We start from the raw sequence: 22719 nt of genomic DNA on the forward strand, positions 1-22719 counted from the left end.
CCTGCTCCTCTGATGCTGCTTGGCCTGCTGTGTTCATCCAGCTCTACGCCTTGTTATCTCTAACAGGAGATAGCGTGTTTTCATAGAATCCCTACAGTGTGGAAACAGGCCCTTTGTCCCAACAAGTCCATACTGACCCTTAGAGCATCCCACCCAGACCCATCCCCCGATAACCCACCTAGTCTACACATCCCTGAACACTACGGGCAATTTAGCATGTCCGATCCACCTACCCTGCACATCTTTGGACTGTGGGAGGAAACCAGAGCACCCAGAGGAAACCCACGCAGACACAGGGAGAATGTGCAAACTCCACACAGAAAGTCCAAGGGTGGAATTGAACTCGGGTCCCTGGCGCTGTGAGGCAGCAGTGCTAACCACTGAGCCACCACGCTGCCCCAATAAATCCTGATTCCCGGACCAGGAATCGAACCTGGGCCGCGGCAGTGAAAGCGCCAAATCCTAACCATTAGACCAACAGTTTTGGGTTTGCAAACCTAGACTGGTTGAGTATGAGCTATTCTCAGTCAATGACCAGTCAGAGAAGGGGAGGCGATGGCCTAGTGGTATTATCACTGGACTGTTAATCCAGAGACCCAGAAAGTATCTGGGGACCTGTGTTCAAATCCCACCATGGCAATAAATATCTAGAATTAAGAATCAAATGAGGACCACAATCCATTGCTGATTGTCAGGAAAAACCTATCTGGTTCGCTAATGTCCTTCCTTTAAGGAAGGAAGCTGCCATCCTTACCTGGTCTGGCCTACATGTGACTTCAGACCCACAGCATTGCAGTTGTCACTTAACTGCCCAGAGGGCAATTAGAGATGGGCAATAAAGGCTGCCTCGCCAGCGATGCCCTCATCCCGTGAATGAATAAAGGGAAAAGAAAAGAGGAACTGGTTTGGTTCAAATCAGCCAGTCATTGGAATGTATGGTGTTTTTCAGTGCAATACAATGTTGCTTAATTGCTCTGTAAGCAAAGTGTCATTTTGGACAGACAGCATCATACTATCACTGGAAAATACACTGTAATCACTGCATAGCAGCAGCGCTTGCTTAACTCATCGGTCAAATTTGAGATAAAGAGTCTTTCCAGGTTAATTTCAGATAGACTAGACAATTTACAGATATGAAAGAGGCCTATTTGTCACTTTGTATGATGCATAGTAAAAATCTGATTAGGATAGCCACTGTCCTGTAGGATAGCTTTAATGCACTGTAATTGCAGTAAGCTTGATAGATAGGGAAAGCTTTGTAGAATGCTTTTAGTAAGCTTATGCAACTATGCATTGCTCAGGTGACCAATCTTAGTATGGGTAGCTGTATATTGACCAAAGGTAGTTTTGCAATAGACCGCAATGGGGAACCTCTCAGCTGGCATGTTAAGAAACCATATTGGATTTCTTCCACCTCAAAAAGTGAACTGCAGCACAGAATGAAGCATATTAAGGCGTATGAGGAAGTCTTTATGTGGGTTGTAGATTCAAAGATGATAAATGCATCATTCATGTATCAGAAATGTGCACAGGGTTTGTTTCCTGTGAAAACGTTAGCAAGCATTGGGCGTCAAGGGAATCCATGTCTACATCAGCACAGATGGCGTTATTGAAATTTGAGAGTTAAGTTCAGAAATGCAATGAATGCAGACTCAGAAAATAGTAGTGTATCCAGATTACAGAGATAGAACAACAAAACACAAACATCAATGGCTTCCTTCAGTGATGCATTCATGAACAAGGTAACAATATCAAACATACACAAACAAACCAAAGCTATTGACATGTGGTTTGCATATAGCTTTAGTAAGGTGAAGACATGAATCCCTCACCCTCTACTTGGAAACTCTCTAAAACCAACTAATTCATTCTACCATCCGGCCAGTTCATGATGCAAAGAACTGGTCATAAATATAGGCACAATGAAATCTCTTGTGTCGTAATCAACCACGCATGTGGACATTAAGAGCTATAGGACAAATCGTATCATGTAATTTGCCTTGCAAATTGTTACTCTTAAACAAATTGAATTTTTTTGTAGAATGCTTTTGAGCACGTTTTTGCAAATATGCTTTCTCCATAGGAACAGCTCAGCTAATTACAGTTAACCATTCACCACCCCTTTTCCCCCGTAGTCTAAATTATCGAGATTTCTAGAATGCCTAATTTCAAACACTTTCCAGAAGGATTGCAAGACAAAAATCCCAATAAGTCTCCCTTTTTAGCAAAATTAAAAATTCTGCATTACCAAATTATTGCTTTCCACTCTTCATGCCATTTTAGATACACAGACTTGAAGGCTACATAAAAGGAATTACACCAGGAGGATTTAACTTTAAATTTCTCTCCAATCTTCTTCTTTAAAAGTTGATTTTTGCTGTACACATATTATGGAACAGTAATGAATAGGAACAGTGTTCAGAGGATCATGGATAAATTCATAATCCTCTACTCAGGGACAGTGGGACTTAAGACAGTCTGAAAGGCTTATTTTTGTCTCCAATGCATATTTTCTACCTAATCTGGAGATATGCTGTACCACTACCACTGGACGGGATCTTGGTGGACTTTGTCTATTCCATCATAGTGCGGTTACAGGGAGTAAGATCTACATTACAAAATGTAACAACTCAACAGGGTTGCTTGGTCTCTTTTTTTCCTTCTGATCACTACTACAAGTAGTGCCAGTACATCAACAATATAAAACAAACAACTGTGGATGGAGGAGATCCGAAACAAAAACAGAAATTGTTGGCGAAGTTTAGCAGATGCAGTAGCATCTGTGGAGAGAAGGCAGAGTTAATATGGAGTCTAATGATTCATCAGAATACCACCATGGGAACACGTGCCCATGTCTCAATCTAGAATTGTGTCCCTTCTTTGTCACCGAGTCAATACAGTGAAATTTACTACTGCCCCGGTGTGAGTACTTTTTCCGTAACAGCTCAAGGAGAAGATGGACCAGCACACTGTCAGGGGAATTAGGAATGGACAAGAAATATCTTTTGCCCAATATCATCCCTACCCAGACAGCAAATACAGGTCAATTCACTCTAATAAAGGAATTGGCAGTTCTACAAAATTGAATTTGATATTTCATATTTCCATCTGATTAACTTCTTTTCTTAAAATAAAGGCTAGAACTATGGAAGCTAACAGGATTCTTTCATAAATAGTTTCTCATCTGAAAATAATGTACAAAACTGAACAGTATCCCAACCTCGTTATTTATATCCAACCCAGGCAGATGAGTTAGCAAGGACTGCAGATGCTGGGGTCAGAGAAAACAAAGTATGGAGCTGAACAAGGATCCCGATCTGAAACGTCAACTTTCCTGTCCCTCTGATGCTGCCTAGCCTGCTGTGTTCCTCTGGCTCCACACTTTGTTATCCCAGGTGGATAAGTATTAGTTTTGCATTCCCAGGGATAGGTATTCATATTGTTAGCACAAAGTTAGCAGAGGATAGTGGTGCCTATAATCACTACTCCAAGTTATCGACTGTGGAAGCAACAGAGGTTTTATAGATTAAATAAACAGTTAAGTTACAAATTAAGCAGAAAATGGATTCTTGTATCATACAAGAAACTGAAGTAAAATAAAGCAAAACATGGGCTTGAAGATAAAGGTTTTTCCACTACACGATGCAGTTCATTTGCTGAAAGCTTTCCATTTCTTACTTTTATTCAACTCAGGATAAAAATAATGTTGAAATAAGACTTACAATTGCATCTTTATCACATTTGAAACGTATGCTTGTAGTCTTATTGCGTATTCCATCAGGACATCGGTCACCATTTTGATAACGTAGAACAAGCAGACCGTGTTCTTCCCACCTTGGCCCTGCAACGACCTCACCAAGGTTTACATATTTGCTGCCATTCTTCAGGCAGACAGCTGCATTTAAAGAGCAGGCCCAGTTACCTATAAAATAATGAAAAACAAGTTATAGCAAACTACTGGCCAAATAAATCCCAAAATAAACAAAACATACAAATCACTAAGTTCAGAATAAAAAAGCTAATTGGAAAAATATCAATGTAGCAATTCTAACTACATAATGCTTAACTGGTTACATATGTGTAAAGAGTTTTGTGGAGAACAGAACAGCCTTCTAATCACCAATTCAGATACACATTTGCATTCTTGACTCATTCTAATCCTTTTCAAATTGCAGTTAAGCAAACCTCTCCTCCTATAAATGTGAAAGCTCAATGTAAAAAGGAATTGCTTTCCAGGATTGCACTTCCGACCAGATTTTGGACAACTTAGATTCCAGAATAATAATGCAGTACTTCACCATAAAGTTGGTGAACAAAGCACAATTGTATAAAACAAAATTGGGGAACTTCTCAAAACGCCAGCAACATATGCCCAGCCATTCCAGATAATCACAATAAAAGATTTTTTTCTAGAAAGAGTATAACTAGTTTATCTATCACCCTGTAACATTTAGCAAGGATGAATTTGATAAAATCTGTTTTAGGGAGTTGCATGATAACCACTAGTCAGTTTAAGTAAGTGAAGAAAAAGTCAGAAAGTAAATAGCAAGACAGGAAGAAAAACACTGCATTTATATCATCTTTTACTGCCAAAATCCTTTAATCAAACGATTACTTTTATGTGTAATTATAACGTAGGAAATGCATGAAAATTTACATGTAGCAAGTTTCCAGAGTTCTGAAAGAAGAAACTAGATACTCTGTTTCAGTGATATTGAATGAGGGATAATTATTGATCAGAACAACAGGAGGAACACTCAATTACAGAATAATAAGACACAGAAGGACAGTATTCAGCCCTGTGTCCTTGACACCTGTTTGAAAGCAATGTCTCCTTCAGTCCTAATCTCCTGCTCTTTGTTCATATAATGGTGCAGAGAAGCAGAATGTATGGAATTAGAGACTTCCCCATTCCTTGCTCCTCATTCAACAGTCTGAAAATTCCAGAAAATCCTATGGCTGCCAAGTTTAACTAATTAATTAATGTATTCACAATGCTTCAATTTAGATTTGACTGGAATTAGTAAGTGAGTTCCAATGGGCAAAGAATAGCACCCCATCAAATGCTACACAGTTAAATACTCATTACTCCCTCAGTGCACTTGCCATTTTTTGGGACTAGTGACTTGCAGATATTGATGTAATACGTCTGGTCAATATCTCGTTGCTGTTCTATCTCCCAGCTGTCTTGGGATCGTGATAAAGGAGTAAGGTCATAGGAATTCCCATCTTCATCCCTGAAAAAGAAAAAAAATTGCACTTCAATCTTGAATTGGTTTTTACTGTGTATGTTGCCAAACTACCCATAACTGTAATCAACACCAGGCTTTTGAACAATTAACCTTTTGAAGTTTCACATCACAGTACAATCAAGCAGATTTGTAAGGAAACTGAAACATGAATGTGATGATTGCATTGTTAGAATTAATTCCTATGCACTCAAGAAATTTCAAATCTTGAAAAAAAGATAACTGTGTCATGACAATTGTTCTTCTAATTGGGCACAGGATCACATTTAATTCTTGGGTCACAGTTGTTATTACCAGAACAAGTATTACTGTACAACATAGCACAACATAGCCACAACTTGGTTCTGCTCTCAGTGCACTAAATTTTGTTGAATGAAACTGAACACCGATAGCTACTTTTTGTTAAAGTTTATAATAAAGCTAAATGTACCTTAATGTGCAATCAATGGATCTGAATGGTGGACAAGCATATGATGTATGCCATTCAAACAGGTACGTACAGTCTAGAGTTTCCCTCAAATAAACTGGCTTGCCCTGTGGGGGAGAACAACATTTAATACTTCCATATATTGCTGTTTTAAGCAGAAATTATCACCGAGGTTTGCATTTTTAACGTAGTTAATTCACTATCCTGGTAGCTTCATTAAGGAAGAGGAGACCATTAGTATCTTCACTAAAAACAAAGTGCACATTTGTACAAAGCATTTATAAAAGAAAACTAATTGGATGGCACTGACTATTTCAAGATTTGAATCAATCCATAGGCCATTTGCAAGCAGCATTTTACCACTTTTGCTGAGACCACCTCTCAGGCTGTTATATCATGACATAAATTGAACCTGCTAATGGAACAGGAAAGTTCCTGAAGGAGGGGCAAAGGTATAGGAAGAAACAAACTTCAGTTGTACCGGTTGATTCATTACAGAATCAGAGATCAAATGCCCGATGGACTTTGCTTTGAGATGAGTTAGCCGATCAAGCAAATTTACCATTCCTGATGAGCTTTCAAGTGTTTTTTCCTCCTTATTCATTCACTGGATGAGGGTGGCGCTGGCTAGGTCAGCATTTATTGCCCATTACTAATTACCTAGAGGGAAGTATGAGTCAACTACATTGCTGACAGTCTGGAGTCATATGTAGGGCAGACCAGGTAAGGATGACAGTTTCCTTCCCTAAAAGACATTAGTGAACCAGATGCGTTTTTCCGACATTCGGCAATGGATTCACGGTCATTAGGCTCTTAATTCCAGATATTTAATTGAATTCAAATTCCACCATCTGCCATGGCGGGATTTGAACCCAGGTCCCCAGAACATTACCTGGGTCTCTGGATTAACAGTCCACCAATACTACTAGGCCATTGCCTCCTCTACATTCAAAGACATTATTATTATTGTCATCAGGCTCTGAAGGGATAGGATTCTGTTATGGCACTTGGTCTGCTCTCAGTACACATACACTATTTTATGCAAATGTTTGCTCAATAGCATAACTATATTTAGGAACTGCAAGGCTACCAAGCCAAACTAAAAACTTTCCTCCCTTCTCAAAATATCCTACTGCTACCTTCACCATATTCTTCATTGTCTTTGCTGAAACACACCCAATTGTTTCAAATCTACTTAGGGTGTCAATTTAACAGCCTTTGCTCTCAATCTATAGTTTGCTTTTGGACAAGCATTTCCACACTTTAAAAACTTTTCTTTTCCCCCCTCATGGTCTGGAACAATTCAAATGTTATTCACAAATGCTAAATAAATGATAATAGGTCTGATACATAGCATATTATCATAAATTTGCTTAACTTTAATTTCAAGCAATAATCTTTTATACTATATATTTATTCCACAATTTATTACATGCTTTCATTTGCTATTATTTTTGTGTATTAATATATGTAAGATTATGCTGAGAGCAGGGACATTAACAGCATTTTTACTTTGGTGGTGTGAAAAATTTCAGAAAGTATACAACAGTGGATGGAATTTAGCATGCACAGGAATGGTTAAGGTGATGGTGGGTGTGGAATAGAAGTAAGGCACGGGAGGTGAAGCAACTTAGAATTGTTCAACACTCCACTGACTCTCAGTCAAGTACAGATACAGGGGCAATGAAAGTCCTTTTAAAAACTCTTCCAAATGCCATTGGATCAGAGGCTAGATGTTTTCAGACTGTTGATTTGCCAGCAGAACTGGCTTGTGTCACTCAACAGTGACAAATGTTCATTTAATTGGAAAGAGGATCTAGGTTTTCCTTTCCCTAGGTAAAGGTTAGTCAGAGGTCAAATATACAAAATACCTTGCACTTGCAAAAATGGCATTTATCAAAACTTATTCATTGCTCCACACAACAAATTCCCTATCATTTAGGATACTTCAATGCCATCCCAGCTGGTACGAGCAGAGAGAGCTTATACATGGGAACTTATCAATCTATAAGCTCAACATTGTACTTACTGTAATACTTAGTTAGCCACAGTTAAATTTTCAAGCAAGGCAAAAAGAGAGCAGCAAGAGCTTTGCAAGTATATACCTAAAGTGCAGGAAAAAGTACAGAATCTACACTGGTGCATGTTTTGAAAACACTTGCATTTAGAAGTGTTAATCTGACCTCAGGTGAACGTAAAAGAGTAGACAGATGCATTCTGAAGAAAATGGGAATCCTCTTATGTTCTAGCTAATATTAATGCCTCAAATAACATCATAAATGGATCTCATTGATATATATGGGATATTATTGTATACAAATTGATTTCTATATTTATGACAAAGACTACACTTCAAAAATACAAAATTAGCTATAAAATACTTGGAAGCCCGGAGGTTAATGAAAAGACTGGCAGCACAGTGGAGTACTTTCATCTCCCCACACTTGGAAAGCTTTATTAGCACTCTAAGCAGGTGTTCAAACACCAGTATCATAAGGGAATTGTAAAGGTTACACAATGTAAAGAATAAATCGAGATTTTTATACATCGTTGAAAAAATGGTCCAAATGTTAAGCTTATTATAAATGAAGAGTTTAGTTGCAGATATTTACTTCATTATGCGCTTAATGTTAAGTGCTGTTCTTTTTAATAAAAACAGCAACCATTAGACAAACATAACCAGCAATTTCCAGTTAGGTCAATTAAGTGAATTCAATAAGCCAAGTAACTGGGAGAGAAGTTTGGCTGGAGCACGATCATTTGCCATCTTTGCCAACTCAACTGTACACTCACTAATGCATCCATTTAATAGCACTTTTAAATTTTCAGGAAGAGTAAACTAATTGTAATACACCATCTTATTTGGTGTAGTTTCATAAATTATAGATATATAAATTACCAAGTTTTGAACTGAAGCAACCAAAAGGATCCCATCTTGTCATACTATGTTTGAAATAAATCATCCTGAACATGCTAAAATTTATATTCATATTTTCATTTATACAGCTTTTCAAACTGAATGCTGCGCTTCTCAAGAGTTGTTCGTGCTGTGGAGCAAAGAATTTATCCATTTTGGGCACCCAGTGTATGCATCAAGTTCTAATCTAGGTGATTTGTGTGCATTTAAGGACTATCTACTCTTCTCCCAACTATGTAACTCAGGACAGGCAATCGTCTAACGGTATTCTCACTAGACTACTAACCCAAGTAATGCGCAAAATTCTCCTTACCGATATCTGGGGGCTAGTGCCCAAAGTGAAAGAGTTGCCTCACACAAGTCAAACAACAGCCCAATAGTGTTAAACTCAAGGAATCACACGTCACAAATAACACGCCAGACACTGCCACTACTATCCCTGGTTACGACCTGTTCTTTTGACATCAGACTTAAGTCGTATACAGTTCAAAGGGAGTTGCTGTTGAGTCATCAATATTGACCCTCTGGACACCAAATGACATGGCATCAGGTCAAACATGGGCAAGGAAATCCCCTGCTCACTGCCATGTGATTCCACCCTTCAGCTGATGAATCAGTGCTCCATGTTGAACAGCATTTGGAGGAAGGGTGGTAGGGTGTAGAATGCATTCTGGATGGTGGTTAGATGTTGAAGTCCCCCAAGAGGAGCTAGAAAACACCATTATTAACTACGTTGGCCAAGTCCTGAAGGACAATGCTGCTCCTGGGTGCACAGGTGGTGACGGTATCTGTGAGAAAAGACGTACTTGACCTATTTCTCACCATTCTTACTTCTGCAAATGTATCTGTCCATGGCAAAATCAGTTGGAGTGACTACTGTAGTCTGTTTGGAGACAAAGTCTATTTTCATATTGAGGAAACTTTCAATGTGTTCTGCGAAACTACCACAAAATTACAGAAGATAAACTTAAAAATGACATTGCAACTCAAGACTAGGCATTCACAAAGCATTGCAGGCCATCAGCAGCAGAATTGTACTCCAAAATAACCTCATGGCACAGTATATCACCCACTCTATCATTACAATCAAGCCAGGGGATCAATGCTGGTTCAATAAAGAGTCCGAGAGAGCATGCCAGCAGCAAGAACAGGCAAATCAAAAATGATGTGTCAATCTGGTGATGTTACAATATAGGCCTACTTGTGTCAAACAGAGCAAGCAGCAAGTGATAAACAGATCAAAATGTTTTCACAACCAAACAGATCAGATTCGAGCTCTGCAGTCTGACCAGATCCAATAGTGAATGGTGGCGGATAATTAAAAATTCCCTGGAGGTGCCACAAACATCCCCATCCCCAAATGGGGAGGGAACCCAGTACATTTTCAAACAAAATAAGTCTGAAGCATTCGCACCAACCTTTGGCCAAAAGTGCCAAGTGGATGATACATCTTGGCATTTTCCAGAGGTCCTCAGTATCACTGATACCAAACTTCAGCCAATTCGATTCACACAGGATATCACAAAAAAACTGAAGATACTGTATTCTGCAAAAGCTATGGCCCCTGACAACGTTCCAGCAATAGTACTGAAAATTTGTACTCCACAATTTGCCACACCCCAAGCCAAATTGTTCCAGTATATCTACAATACTGGCACCTACTTGACAATGCAGAAATTAGTCCATGTGTCCCCTAACCTGAACTGGCCAATTATCATCCAAAATTTGAGTCTTGATCATCGCAAAGTGATGGAATGGGCCATCGACAATGCTATCAAGCAACACTTGCAGAGCAATAACCAGCTCACTGATGCAGTTTGGGTTCTGCCAAGGCCACTCAGCTCCTTAATTCATTACGGCCTTAGTTCACATATGGACAAAAGATCTGAATTCCAGTGGTGAGGAGAGAGTGACAGCTCTTAACCTTGATGCTATATTTGACAATGTTGCATCAAGGAACCCTAGCAAGACTGGTATCAATGGGAATCAGAAGGAAAACCCTTTGCTGGATGAAGTCAACGCTGGCTCATCCGCAAATAGTTGTGGAGGCCAGTCATCTCAGCTCCAGGACATCTTTGCAGGAGTTCCTCAGGGTAGTATCCTAACCTGAACGATCGGAGTCTCGAGTCACTTCATCAATGACCTACACTCCATTATATGGTCAGAAGAGGGGATGCTTGCTGATGATCACACAATAACCAGAACCATTCATGACTGCTCAGTGAAGCAGTTCATACCCAAATACAGCAAGACCTAGACAACATCTGGGTTTCAGTGGACAAATAACATTGCGCTACACAAGTGCCTTGACATTCAACAGCATTACCATCACTAGCAGCTCACCGCCACATTCCCTCAAGGACAATCAGGAATGGGCAATAAATGCTGGCCCAGCCACTAACACCCACATTCCTTGAGTGAAATTTTAATAAGTAGTAATCTCTCAACAGCATTTCATATTGTATTTCTGACAGAGGTGACACCTAAAATAAAAACAATGCTGGAAATACACAGCACGTCGGCCAGCATCTGTACAGACAGAAACAATTGCCATTTCATGTCAATGATCTTTTGTCAGAATCTTTCATTTTTCATATTTCCAGCACTTGCAGAACCTTTGCACTAAGTGATACCTCCTTAGCAGCAGTCCAAATGATCTTCCTATTAAAACAGCTAAATTAACAATGGCTCCATATACTCCATGTAAAAATTTCAAGCACAGGTTTCTGGATGCTGACTCTGCATGGAACATAAAGGAAGTCTCTCTCAGGAGGAGAATCTGCAAAAATATCAATTCCAACTGAACTTAATTTTATGTTGTAACATCACAGCCCTCTCAGAAGTAGAGAGTTGGAAGAAGTTTGAGGGGAAAAAACCTGACTAATGCCAATTATGTACAGACCATAAATTGTCTCCCCAGTGGAAGCAATTTTGACCTGACAGCAATGCTCAAACTGCATTTCTTCAAATATTTGTCACAACCACTGAGATTTTCTAGTATGCACAGATGAGCAGTATTTTAATCATTGGAGGCAGGAACAGGATAAAATAGAGAAACAGCCAATAATTCTCCATTTCAGCGTCAAGACCAAATCCTAGCTTTGGTCTTGAGCTGATTTGCCTGTTTTCATCTGAAGGGGATTAAGCTCATATCATTTTTAAACACTCGGAACTCTCTCATAGTTGCTACATTCAGGCACCTACTCAACTGATGGAATGACAGGAAAAAAGTAACATTTAGTGGAGAAAACTGCCAACTTCAAAAGCTTACATCTGACCAGTGAGTGATTAATAAACCTCAACTGGAAGACTATAAAGGAGCATTTTCTCCAAAATTAAGTAACTGTGATAATAATAAACTTCAGAACTTTAATAACTGTTCATAGAATGAAAGCAGCAGCACTAACTGTCTGGAATAAATTATTAAAAAAGGTCAGGGACAAACTTGTACAGGAATTGAAAGCAATTAGCCATGCCTGGGAAAAGGAAGAGCGGAGGCTACTTGATGACTGGCTGCCTTATGCCACAAGGATGAATTGCTGCCCTGCTGAAGAACTTAAAGAGTTAATTGCAAGATAGGCTTGGTCTTCAAGTGGACAGTTGAGGCTAAATGTAAAAAGGAAATACTTCTGATAAGGAAGCAAGCTGCAGACTCCAGGATTGGGGAAGGGTAACCAATTTTAGATGAAAGAATCTAAAAGATTATTGATAATGTCACACCACAGGCTTGAAGGACAAGAAAATTACACAATAATTTAACTCCAGGATTCCTTGGGAGCAGAACCTCAAAGAACAAACCCTGCATAACAATCAAACCCTGGAACTGAGACAGACACTGCTGGTTGGAATCATAGATAAATTCCACTATTAATTGGATAAGAGCCAAGGTGAATTGTGAGGCTTAACTTGCTTACTTGAGGGGGTCTTACTTCAGTTGCTAAGTGCAATAAAGTTTAAATCATTGTTTCAGTACTGGGTTGACTGTGAAATTTCCTAATGAGTAGCCATATTAAAAAGGTAGTTCTGTTGTAGGTAAAGCTGTCATGGTGACACCTTAAGTAGGTACAGTGAAGTAGTGGTAGAAATAAGATGACATGGAATTCTGATTATTTCACAGTCACCAGCCTGTCCTGGTAGTAAGGTATTAAATCCCAATTATTAGTGATAAACCAAGCATTCATATAGACCAGCCCAGAATGGCTGAACTTGAAAATGGGTAATATTGGACTAGCTGCCTTATTAAATCACACTCTGTTGCCTGGTGTGAACACATGTCTAACAAAAAGCCCCTGCTGGACAATTTCAAGTTTAAAAGAAAAAGGCAGAAAGTTTAAGAGCATTTTCCAACAAGACTCAGACTAAATGTACCCCAATCACTTTCTCCACTCATAACTGAAAGTTCAGTTTTCTAAAACTTGCAACCTGTCCAAGCGGTGATCTGGCAGCTACCGAAGGTGGTGTCTTAGGAATGTAGAATATCAAAATGTCACTGGGTATTACTGAGTCTTTTTACTTTTAAAACTTGCAAACTATTCAAAAGACATAAGCATATGATATTGTAATTACCCATTCAGTTTCTCTGCTTTAAGCTGAGCGGTTGTTTAACTGTAACCTGGAGGCCACCTTGCATATCTTTTTCACTTGAATTTGGCAAGTGAAATTGTGATTCAACTTAAGATTTTACCATAGCCCAATTCAGTGAAGCTGCCCTACAAGAGAAATGCAGTACTGTGCCAGCTTTTCATTTCAATCTAATGCTGAAACCACTGCTTTAAAAAAAAAAGCAGAGCAGTATTGGAATGATCTTCCTTCTACACAGCATCCTACAGCTACTCTTAATGTACACACAAATGCGAAGCAGAAGTTGGTGATTTGGCTATTCGAGACTTCTTGGCTATGATGATTCCGGCTGATCTGTTTGTGTTCCAAATTTCAAATACCCATCTACCCAGAAAGACTGATTCTCTTGTCTAACAAAAATCTACTTGTGCCTTTAAATTATTCAATGATCCCATGTCCACCACCTTCTGAGGCAAAAGGGTTCCAAAGTCCCACAATCCTTAGGAAAAAAATCTCTCCCTCGGGTGACCCACAAGAGTAAACATCCTTTCCAAGTCCACTACATAAAGACCATTCAAGATCATATAAACTTCAATTCAGTCATTCCCCTGTCCTCTAAACTCCAGTGAAAACAAGATCAGATTGTATAATCTTTGATCACAAGACAATCAGAACATTCCAGATTATAACCTGGTGAATCCCTTCTGAATTGCATCTCCAAAGTATTCACATCCATCCTTAAACAAAAGGACTCAGAGTCAGAGATCCTCAGCCCATTGCATCGGCCAAAAAACTATCAACTATTCTAAGCCAACTTTCTAGCACTTGGCCCATAGCCTTGTGTACCTTGGTATACAAGTGCTCATCAAATTACTTAAATGTTAGGAGGGTATCTGCCTTTACCACCTTAAAGGCAGTGAGTTCAGACTGGCACCACTCTGCATGAAAAATTGATTTTCCTCATCTCCTCTAGATCTTTTCCCTCTTAGTTTAAATTTATGCCCCCTGGTCAACGATCCCTTCATTAAGAGGTCTCTCTGATCCTGTTTCACAGTGCCCTACCATTCCTCATGTGCTCCCTTGCCCATCTGCATCATCTCACACTTATCTGGATACAATTCCATCATACCAACCCAACTACGTCCTCTTCACTATTTACTTCACAGATGATGCAATAATTGTTGGGTACTTACTGATCAACCCTCCTACATTCAAGTTGAAATAACTTACATTAACCACAAACAGCAAGAGCTCCAGCACTGACCTCTGTGGGACACCACTGGATAAAGACACAGGAGGCCAAAACTGAATACAGTATGGGATGTGGTTTCACAAATGTCCTGAATACATAAACCAAAGCATTTATGTTCAATTCCTATTGTAATGAAGGACAGCATTGGCTAGGCGATGGCTTAATGGTATTAATCGCTAGACTATTAATCCAGAAACTCAGCTGATGCTCTGGGGACCCGGGTTCAAATCCCACCACAGCAGATGGCGGAATGGAATTCAAATAAAAAAGTCTGTAATTAAGAATCTACTGATCACCAATAACTCATTGCCAATTATCAGAAAAACCCATTTGGTTCACTAATGGCCTTCAGGGGAGGTAATCTGCTACCCTTACCCAGTCTGGCCTACACGTGACTCTGGACCCACAGCAATGTGGTTGACTCTCAACTGCCCTCTGAAATGGCCGAGCAAGCCACTCAGTTGTACCAATCACTACAAAGACTCAAAGAAACGAAACTGGACGGATCACCCAGCATCGACCTAGGCACTGGAAAAGACAATGGCAGAAACAGCCCCGACCCTGCAGAGTCCTCCTCACTAACTTCTGGGTGTTAGTGCCAAAATTGGAAGAGCTGTCTCACAGACAAGCAACAGCCTGATATAGTCATACTCACAGTATCATACCTTACAGACAATGTCCCAGACACCATCACCATCCCTGGATATGTCCTGTCCCACCGGCAGGACAGGCCCAGCGGTATACAGTCGGGAGGGTGCTGCTCTAGGAATCCTCAACATTGACTCTGGACCCCATGAAGTCTCATGGCTTCAAGTTAAACATGGGCAAGGAAACCTCCTGCTGATTACCACATACTGTCCTCCCTTGGCTGATGAATCAGTATTCCTCAATGTTGAGCAACACTGAGAGGAAGCACTGAGAATGGCAAGGGCACAAAATGTACTCTAGGTTGGGGATTTCAATGTCCAGCACCAAAAGTGGCTCGGCAGCAGTACTACTGATCGAGCTTGTTGGGTCTAAAAGGACATAGCTGCTAGACTGGGTCTGCAGCTGGTGGTGAGGGAACCAACAAGAGGGAAAAACATACCTGACCTCATCCTTACTAATCTGCCAGCTGCAGTTGCATCTGTCCATGATAGTATTGGTAAAAGTGACCATTGCATAGTCCTTGTGGAGACAAAGTCCTGCCTTCATATCAAGAACAACCTCCATCGTGTTGTGTGGCACTATCACTGTGCTAAATGGGACAGACTTCGCACAGATCTAGCAACTCTAGACTGGGCATCCATGAGGTGCTGTGAGCCATCAACAGCGGCAGAATTGTACTCCAGCACAATCTGTAACCTCATGGCCCCGCATATCCCCCACTCAACCATTACCATGAAGCCAGGGGGTCAACTGTGGTTCAGTGGAGAGTGCAGGAGGGCATGCCAGGAGCAACACCAGGCTTACCTGAAGAGGAGGTATCAACCTGGTAAAGCAACCAAACAGGACTACTTGCATGTCAAACAGCGAAAGCAGCAAGTGATAGACAGAGCTAAGCGATCCTACAACCAGCGTATCAGATCTAGGCTCTGCAGTCCTGCCACACCCAGTTGTGAATCGTGGTGGTCAATTAAACAACTCACTGGAGGAGGCGGCTCCACAAATATCCCCATCCTCAATGATGGAAGAGCCCAGCCCATCAATGCAGAAGATAAGGCTGAAGCATTCGCAGCAATCTTCAGCCAAAAGTGCTGAGTGGACGATCAATCTCAGCCTCCTCCAGTGGTCCCAAGCATTATAGATACCAGTCTTCAGCCAATTCGATTCACTCCACGTGATATCAAGAAATGGTTAGAGACACTGGATGCTGCAAAGGCTACCGACCCTGACAACATCCTGGCGACAGTACTGAAAACTTGTGCTCCAGAACTTGCCACTCCCTTAGCCAAGCTGTTCCAGTGCAGTTACAATACTGGTATCTATCCAGTGTGGAAAATTGCCCAAGTACGTCCTGTACATAAAAATCCAAACCAGCCAATTACCGCCCCATCAGTCTGCTCTCCATCATCAGTAAAGTGACGGTGCTATCAAGCAGCACCTGCTCAGAAATAACCTGCTCAGTGACACCCAGTTTGGGTTCCACCAGGGCCACTCAGCTCCTGACCTCACTACAGCCTTGGTTCAAACATGGATAAAACAGCTGAATTCCAGAGGCAAGGAGAGAGTGACAGCCTTTGATATCAAGGCTGCATTCGACCGAGTGGGGCATCAAGGGGCCCTAGCAAAATTGGAATCAACTGGTATCGGGGGCAAACGCTCCAGTGGTTGGAGTCATACCTGACGCATAGGAAGATGGTCGTGGTTGTGGGAGGTCAATCATCTCAGCTCCAGGACATCTCTGCAGGAGTTCCTCAGGGTAGTGTCCTAGGCCCAACCATCTTCAACTGCTTCATCAATGACCTTCCCTCCATCATAAGGTCAGAGATGGGGATGTTCACCAATGATTGCACAATGTTCAACACTATTCGTGACTCCTCAGATACTGAAGCAGTTCATATTCATATGAAACAAGATCTGGACAATATCCAGGCTTGGGCTGACAAGTGGCAAGTGACATTCGCTGAAACACAAATGACAGGCTACGACCATCACCAATAAGAGACAATCTAACCACCGCCCCTTGACATTCAATGGTGTTATCATCACTGAATCCCCCACTATCAACATCCTGGGGGTTACCATTGACCAGAAACTCAACTGGACTCACTACATTAACAGAGTGGCTACAAAAGCAGGCCAGAAGCTGGGAATACTGCGGTGAGTAACTCATCTCCTGACTCCTCAAAGCCTGTCCACCATCTACCAGGCACAAAATCAGGAGTGTGTTGGAATACTCCTCCCTTGCCTGGATGAGTGCAACCCCAACAACACTTGAGCAGCTTGACACTATCCAGGACAAAGCAGTCCACTTGATTGGCATTACATCGACAAGGATTCATTCCCTCCACCACCGACGCTCAGTAGCAGCGGTGTGTACTATCTACAAGATGCACTGCAGAAATTCACCAAATATCCCCAGACAGCACCTTCCAAATCCACGACCACTTCCATCTAGAAGGACAAGGGCAGCAGATATATGGGAACACCACCACCTGCAAGCTCCCCTCCAAGTCACTCACCATCCTGTCTTGCAAATACGTCGCCAGGTCAAAATCCTGGAATTCCCTACCTAAGAGCATTGTAGGTCAACCCACAGCAGGAGGAATGCAGCGGTTCAAGGAGGCAGCTCACCACAACCTTTTCAAGGGCAACTAAGGATGGCCAAGAAATGCTGGCCAGCCAGTGACGGCCACGTCCCACAAAATTAATAGAAAAAAAATTCAATTAGCCTTCTTAATTACTTGTTGTACCTGCATGTTAGCTTTTGGTGACTCTCACACTAGAACATCTTGATGATGGTGAGAAACTTCCGTCATAAGCAGTTGTATTAAATAAAGGTCATTACGAAGCAATGAGGGCAAAGTTGGCTAGAGTGAATTGTAAAGGAGATTAGCAGAAAAAGATGGCTGATGAACAATGACACAAGTTGAAAAAAATAGTTGATGACTCAACAAAGATGCATCTCAGTAACAAAGGAGGATTCTAGGAAAGGGGATAAACCAACCATGAGTGACCGAACAAGTTAAACACAGTTGTACAGCATGGCAACAGACCCTTCAGTCCAACTTGTCCATGTTAACCAGATATTCTAAATAAATCTAGGCCCATTTGCCAGCATTTTGGCCCATATCCCTCTCAACCTTTCTTATTCATTTACCTATCCAGATGCCTTTTAAATGCTGTAATTGTACCTGCCTCCACCACTTCCTCTGGCAGCTCATTCCATTCATGCATCACCCTCTGCATGAGAACATTGCCCCTTAGGTCTCCTTTAAACCTTTCCCCTCTCACCTTAAAGCTATGCCCTCCAATTTTGGATTCCTCCACCCCAGGAAAACGTCCTTGTCTATTCACCCTATCCATGCCCCTCAAATTTTATAAACCTCTAAGGTCATCCCTCAGCCTCCAAAGCTCCAGGGAAAATAGCCCCAGCTTATTTAGCTTTGGAAAGATAGGGAGAAGCTGATGATAGTATCAAATTAAAAGAAAACACATACAACATAGCAAAGATTAGTGGTAAGCCAGAGGAGTGGTTAAATTTTAATAACCAGTAAAAGAGGACCAGAAGAAGAAAAAACAGGGCGAAGACAAGCTATGAAAGGAGGATGTCAATAGCATGTCTAAATATATAAAAAAGGAAGAGAAGCTAAAGTGAACATAGACCCTTTGAATTAGACCCTTTGAATGAGGCAGTCTAATAATAATGCGGAACCAGGAAATGCCACAGAACTTGAATAATTACTTTGCATCAGTCTTCACAGAGGAAGGTACTAATAACTCCTCTTCAGCAACAATGGGTAGAGCAGTGACACTCCTTATCAGTGGTATTTGTGAATTCCATATGTTCATGTGTAATGCAATAAGGCACTATTTTAATTCTAGTTACATAACGACAAGAAATAAGACAAAGGCCTAATTTAGGAGTTTGACAAAAAAAATTGTATTTATAGATGTTATTAAAACTTGCACATCTAAAATCCCCAGGTTATTAATGCTCCACTATGCAGCTCAAAGTTTAGTAGTCGGTATTAGGGATCATAAACACAACTTTTTTAACCATAGATATAATGTTAGTTTTTTTCAAATAGTAAGTGGCTCCAGAGATACAAAAGATCAATTATTTTCTTGCAAGGAACTTATTTCAAAATTGGACAACACACAGAACACGTGCTAAAAATATGATCAGGAGGAGGCAGGCTAAAGGAGGCAATCGCATTAATATTTTCAGATGAAATCACTTTTAATGCTGGTGATGCAGTTTCAACCTTCATGCAACATTATGCATAGTAATTTAGAGCTGAATAGTTTTATCATTTCACTGACCGGAGTTTGACTGTGATCACAATAGAAGAAGATGGCTGTTGACCGTTCATAAATTTTATGGCAAGTGTCTCCTCTGGTATAGTTTATCATTATCAATCCATCTTCATAGGTTAAGTGCTGGGTAAAATGTCCTATTAAAAGATATTAACATAATTCATTGTGGGATTAAACATGAGCTTCCAATTACAATTAGGACAGACCAACTGCTAAAGTAATCAGAATGAGCCACCATTTACAACAAAAACAGATATTATAAAAACTTGGCAGAAGGTTCAGTGGGCAAAAACGTTAACTCTGCTTTCTCTCCACAGATGCTGCCAGAGTTTCTCCAGTAATTTCTGTTTTGTTTCCGATTTTCAGCATTAGCAGTTCTGTGTTTGTTTTTGTTTAGTGAGCCACTATTTAACTGGATCAAGTTCGTATTATCGCTAATTAAATATTTGCAGTCAAAGAAAATTGAAACGGTTCTCCTGACGAAAACAATTAAGGGGATGGTTCGGGGGGTAATGGCACAAACTGCAGAAAGGAGCAAAAATTTCTAGACTATGTAAAGTGGAATTTTCAGCACCAATGTTTTAGCCTAATAAGAAAGGAGGCATTGCTGGTTCTGGTGTTTCAAGTAAATCAACAGCCAGCAGAAGCACACTTAAATTAGTGATCATAATATCATAGGATTTGAGTTGGCTATAAAGACACACAGGACAATTAGAGTAAAAACAATTAATTTGGGGCCAATAATGGATTAATGGGTTGCCATTAAAAGATATTTCAAGTACAGTCAAGGTACATTTCCACAGTCCATAACAGGCAAAATAAGCAAACCCAAACCGCCCTAGTCGAAGAGAGAAGCAGAGTAAAATGAAGCTGAAAAAAAGATGCATGTGTCAGGTGGATACATCAAGAAGTAGCTGAATACAGATAGTCCAGGTGATAAGGACTCTCACACAATGCAATGCTTGAATTGGAAAGGGTATCAGAAAGTACTGATACTCAAAATACTGGGCAGAATCTGTGACGAGAGAAACTGTTTCAAGCTGATAACATGCACATTCTAGTGAAAGGTTATTTAAGCAAAAGTCAGAGGTCAGAAATATTTATAATTCCCAGATTATTACTGACCTTTAGAATCGGTTACTAGCCCATGAAGTGGATATAGCTTCCTGCTTAGCATCCTTCATAATAGTGCACCTAAAACTGCTGACTGAACCCGATCTCATGCCAAGTCCAATTCACAAACTTGTTGGTATATACTCATTAAACCATATGGGCTCTAGATCCAATACTTATTTTAGAATTCACATTCTTCCTTTTAAATTCCTCCCCAACTCTGCCTCTCCCCAACCCTATAATCTCTGCACTCTTCACATCTGGCATGTGACCCAGGCACAATTTTTACCCTTCTACCAATAGTGGCCACGCTTTCAGCTTCTCCAGTCCCTAGTTCCAGGTTCCCTTGAATACATCACATTTTTCTGAGATAATGCCCCTTTAAAGTTTGCCTCTTTGGCAAAGTTTGAAGTTTCCTGTCCTATGTATATTTTATACGCTGTGTAAATATTGTTTGATAATTGTGTGGAGTCTTGGGATATTTCACTATTTAAATCACTACGTAAACACAGGTTTTGGTCTTGGACAAATTCAAAGTGAAAGCAAGAGCAATTGTATATGAAACAGTATATGATAGGATATTGGGTAATGACTTCTAGGGCATCATCAACATAGAATTCACTTTTGATTGCTTTCAGGGGACAGAGAGAAATTGTTATTCTATTCCCCCAAGTTGGCAGACAGCTTGTTTTCTCTTTCTCTCCCAAAGACTGCATAGTGGACAAGGCCAGGAGTTAAAATTTGCTTTGTTGAAACCCAGCTGAATGTAACAGACTAATGCACAAGCCGCTCTCTTTCTCTGCCAGAGTTTCTCTTGTGTATTTAAAAGACAAAGATATCAAAAGGGAAATTAACTTCCTAAACTATTCTAATCCAGGTAATCTCAGACTTTAAAAGCAAATTCCTTTGTTTACTTCAAATTCATATTTAGATTCAACTCCTGAATTATGCTTTCCTATGTTAACAGTCAAAAAACTGCACTGATTTCTATTTACTGAATCTGGATTTCATGACTGTATATAAATGCAGATCTAAATTCAGATTATGTAGGTTAATACCATAGTGATCAGTGGTTCTGCAAAATGATAACATTTGATCTTGAGCACTCAATGCCAAAAAGCAAAACTAATTAAATTCATAGTTTCAATCAAAATTCTCTTCAGACATCAACATTGTTTAGAGATTCTTGCCATTGCCAAGACCATGTCTTTGAAAAAGCTGAAGAAATGAGGGATAATTATTGATGCACAATTTTCATTATTAGGCAATTTTAAGATCTCTCGAAATAGTTATTGCTTTGGTCTTGACTTTTCCCGTCTGCTGTGAAACTGGTATTGTTACATTTCAGGACCATTGCAACTTGTTAAAAAGTCCAAAAAAAAAAATCCACTTGCTCATTCAAGTACTCACTGCTTACATCAAGTTAACTTATACTTGAAAATGTTCGTGACACATACTGTCAGTGTCACCAGTTTTCTCTCGGCAAAGAAAACAGAGCAACTCTACCGAATGAAATATGGATGTCAAGTTTGGGATGGGCGGATGAGGCAGAGGCACCAGCTGGAGGGGAACACAAGCCAACACCAGGGGCATGGTGCAGCTAGGATTGAGGCATCCTCCACAGCCACCGCCCTTCCACCCAACCTGGGATTGGATGTGTCTTACTTGGAGACCCCGTTACTCACATTCAACAAAACTATTGTGATGTTGGATTAAGGTAGAGCATATGAGCTCTTTGCACCACCTTATGGTGGTATTCCCATAAATGCTGCTGAAACATAGATTTAAAAATAAATGACTTGCACCATTTACTGCATGGGTTGAGAAAAGACAGACGTCCTCCTAAAGAAAAGGAAGGATTTAATTTTTAGCACTGCATATCGAAAAGACAACTCACCTGCAATCTTCTTGAAAGAAGTGCCTGGCTTTGACTGACATGCTGAAATTGCATCTTCCCCGCCTTGTGAAAAATTGCCACAGTCAGATATTCTCAAATAGTCACATACTCTGAAGTGATAGGTATATTCATCACCCTTCACCTTCTGATCCTCATTAGCAAGTGGTCGCAGGTCAATTACATAACCATATTTTGGGTCCTTAATTTGACAGTTTTCACCTTAAGAAATCACATTTTGGTTAGTTTTTTTCACAAAAACAAATCTCTGCAATGCAGGTAACAATGCAGCAAAAATAATTCTGAGGGGCAATTGGAATCTCTAACTTTAACCTCATACTTCAA

The 22719-nt window shown here is 40.3% G+C and overlaps 1 protein-coding gene across 1 annotated transcript in view; it reads right to left on the reverse strand.

Annotated features, from left to right (window-relative positions):
- LOC109934260 (cation-independent mannose-6-phosphate receptor-like) overlaps positions 1 to 22719 on the reverse strand; it is a 125690-nt gene that overhangs the window by 9188 nt on the left and 93783 nt on the right. Inside the window, exons 17-21 of the mRNA XM_048600950.1 lie at positions 22378 to 22596; positions 19374 to 19504; positions 5680 to 5783; positions 5107 to 5237; positions 3723 to 3922 (exon numbers count right to left, since the gene is read on the reverse strand). Coding sequence (XP_048456907.1) covers positions 3723 to 3922; positions 5107 to 5237; positions 5680 to 5783; positions 19374 to 19504; positions 22378 to 22596 — 785 coding nt within the window. The remainder of the gene's footprint in view (positions 1 to 3722; positions 3923 to 5106; positions 5238 to 5679; positions 5784 to 19373; positions 19505 to 22377; positions 22597 to 22719) is intronic.

Source organism: Rhincodon typus, chromosome 9, assembly GCF_021869965.1.
Source record: "Rhincodon typus isolate 14 chromosome 9, sRhiTyp1.1, whole genome shotgun sequence".
NCBI lineage: Eukaryota > Metazoa > Chordata > Chondrichthyes > Orectolobiformes > Rhincodontidae > Rhincodon > Rhincodon typus.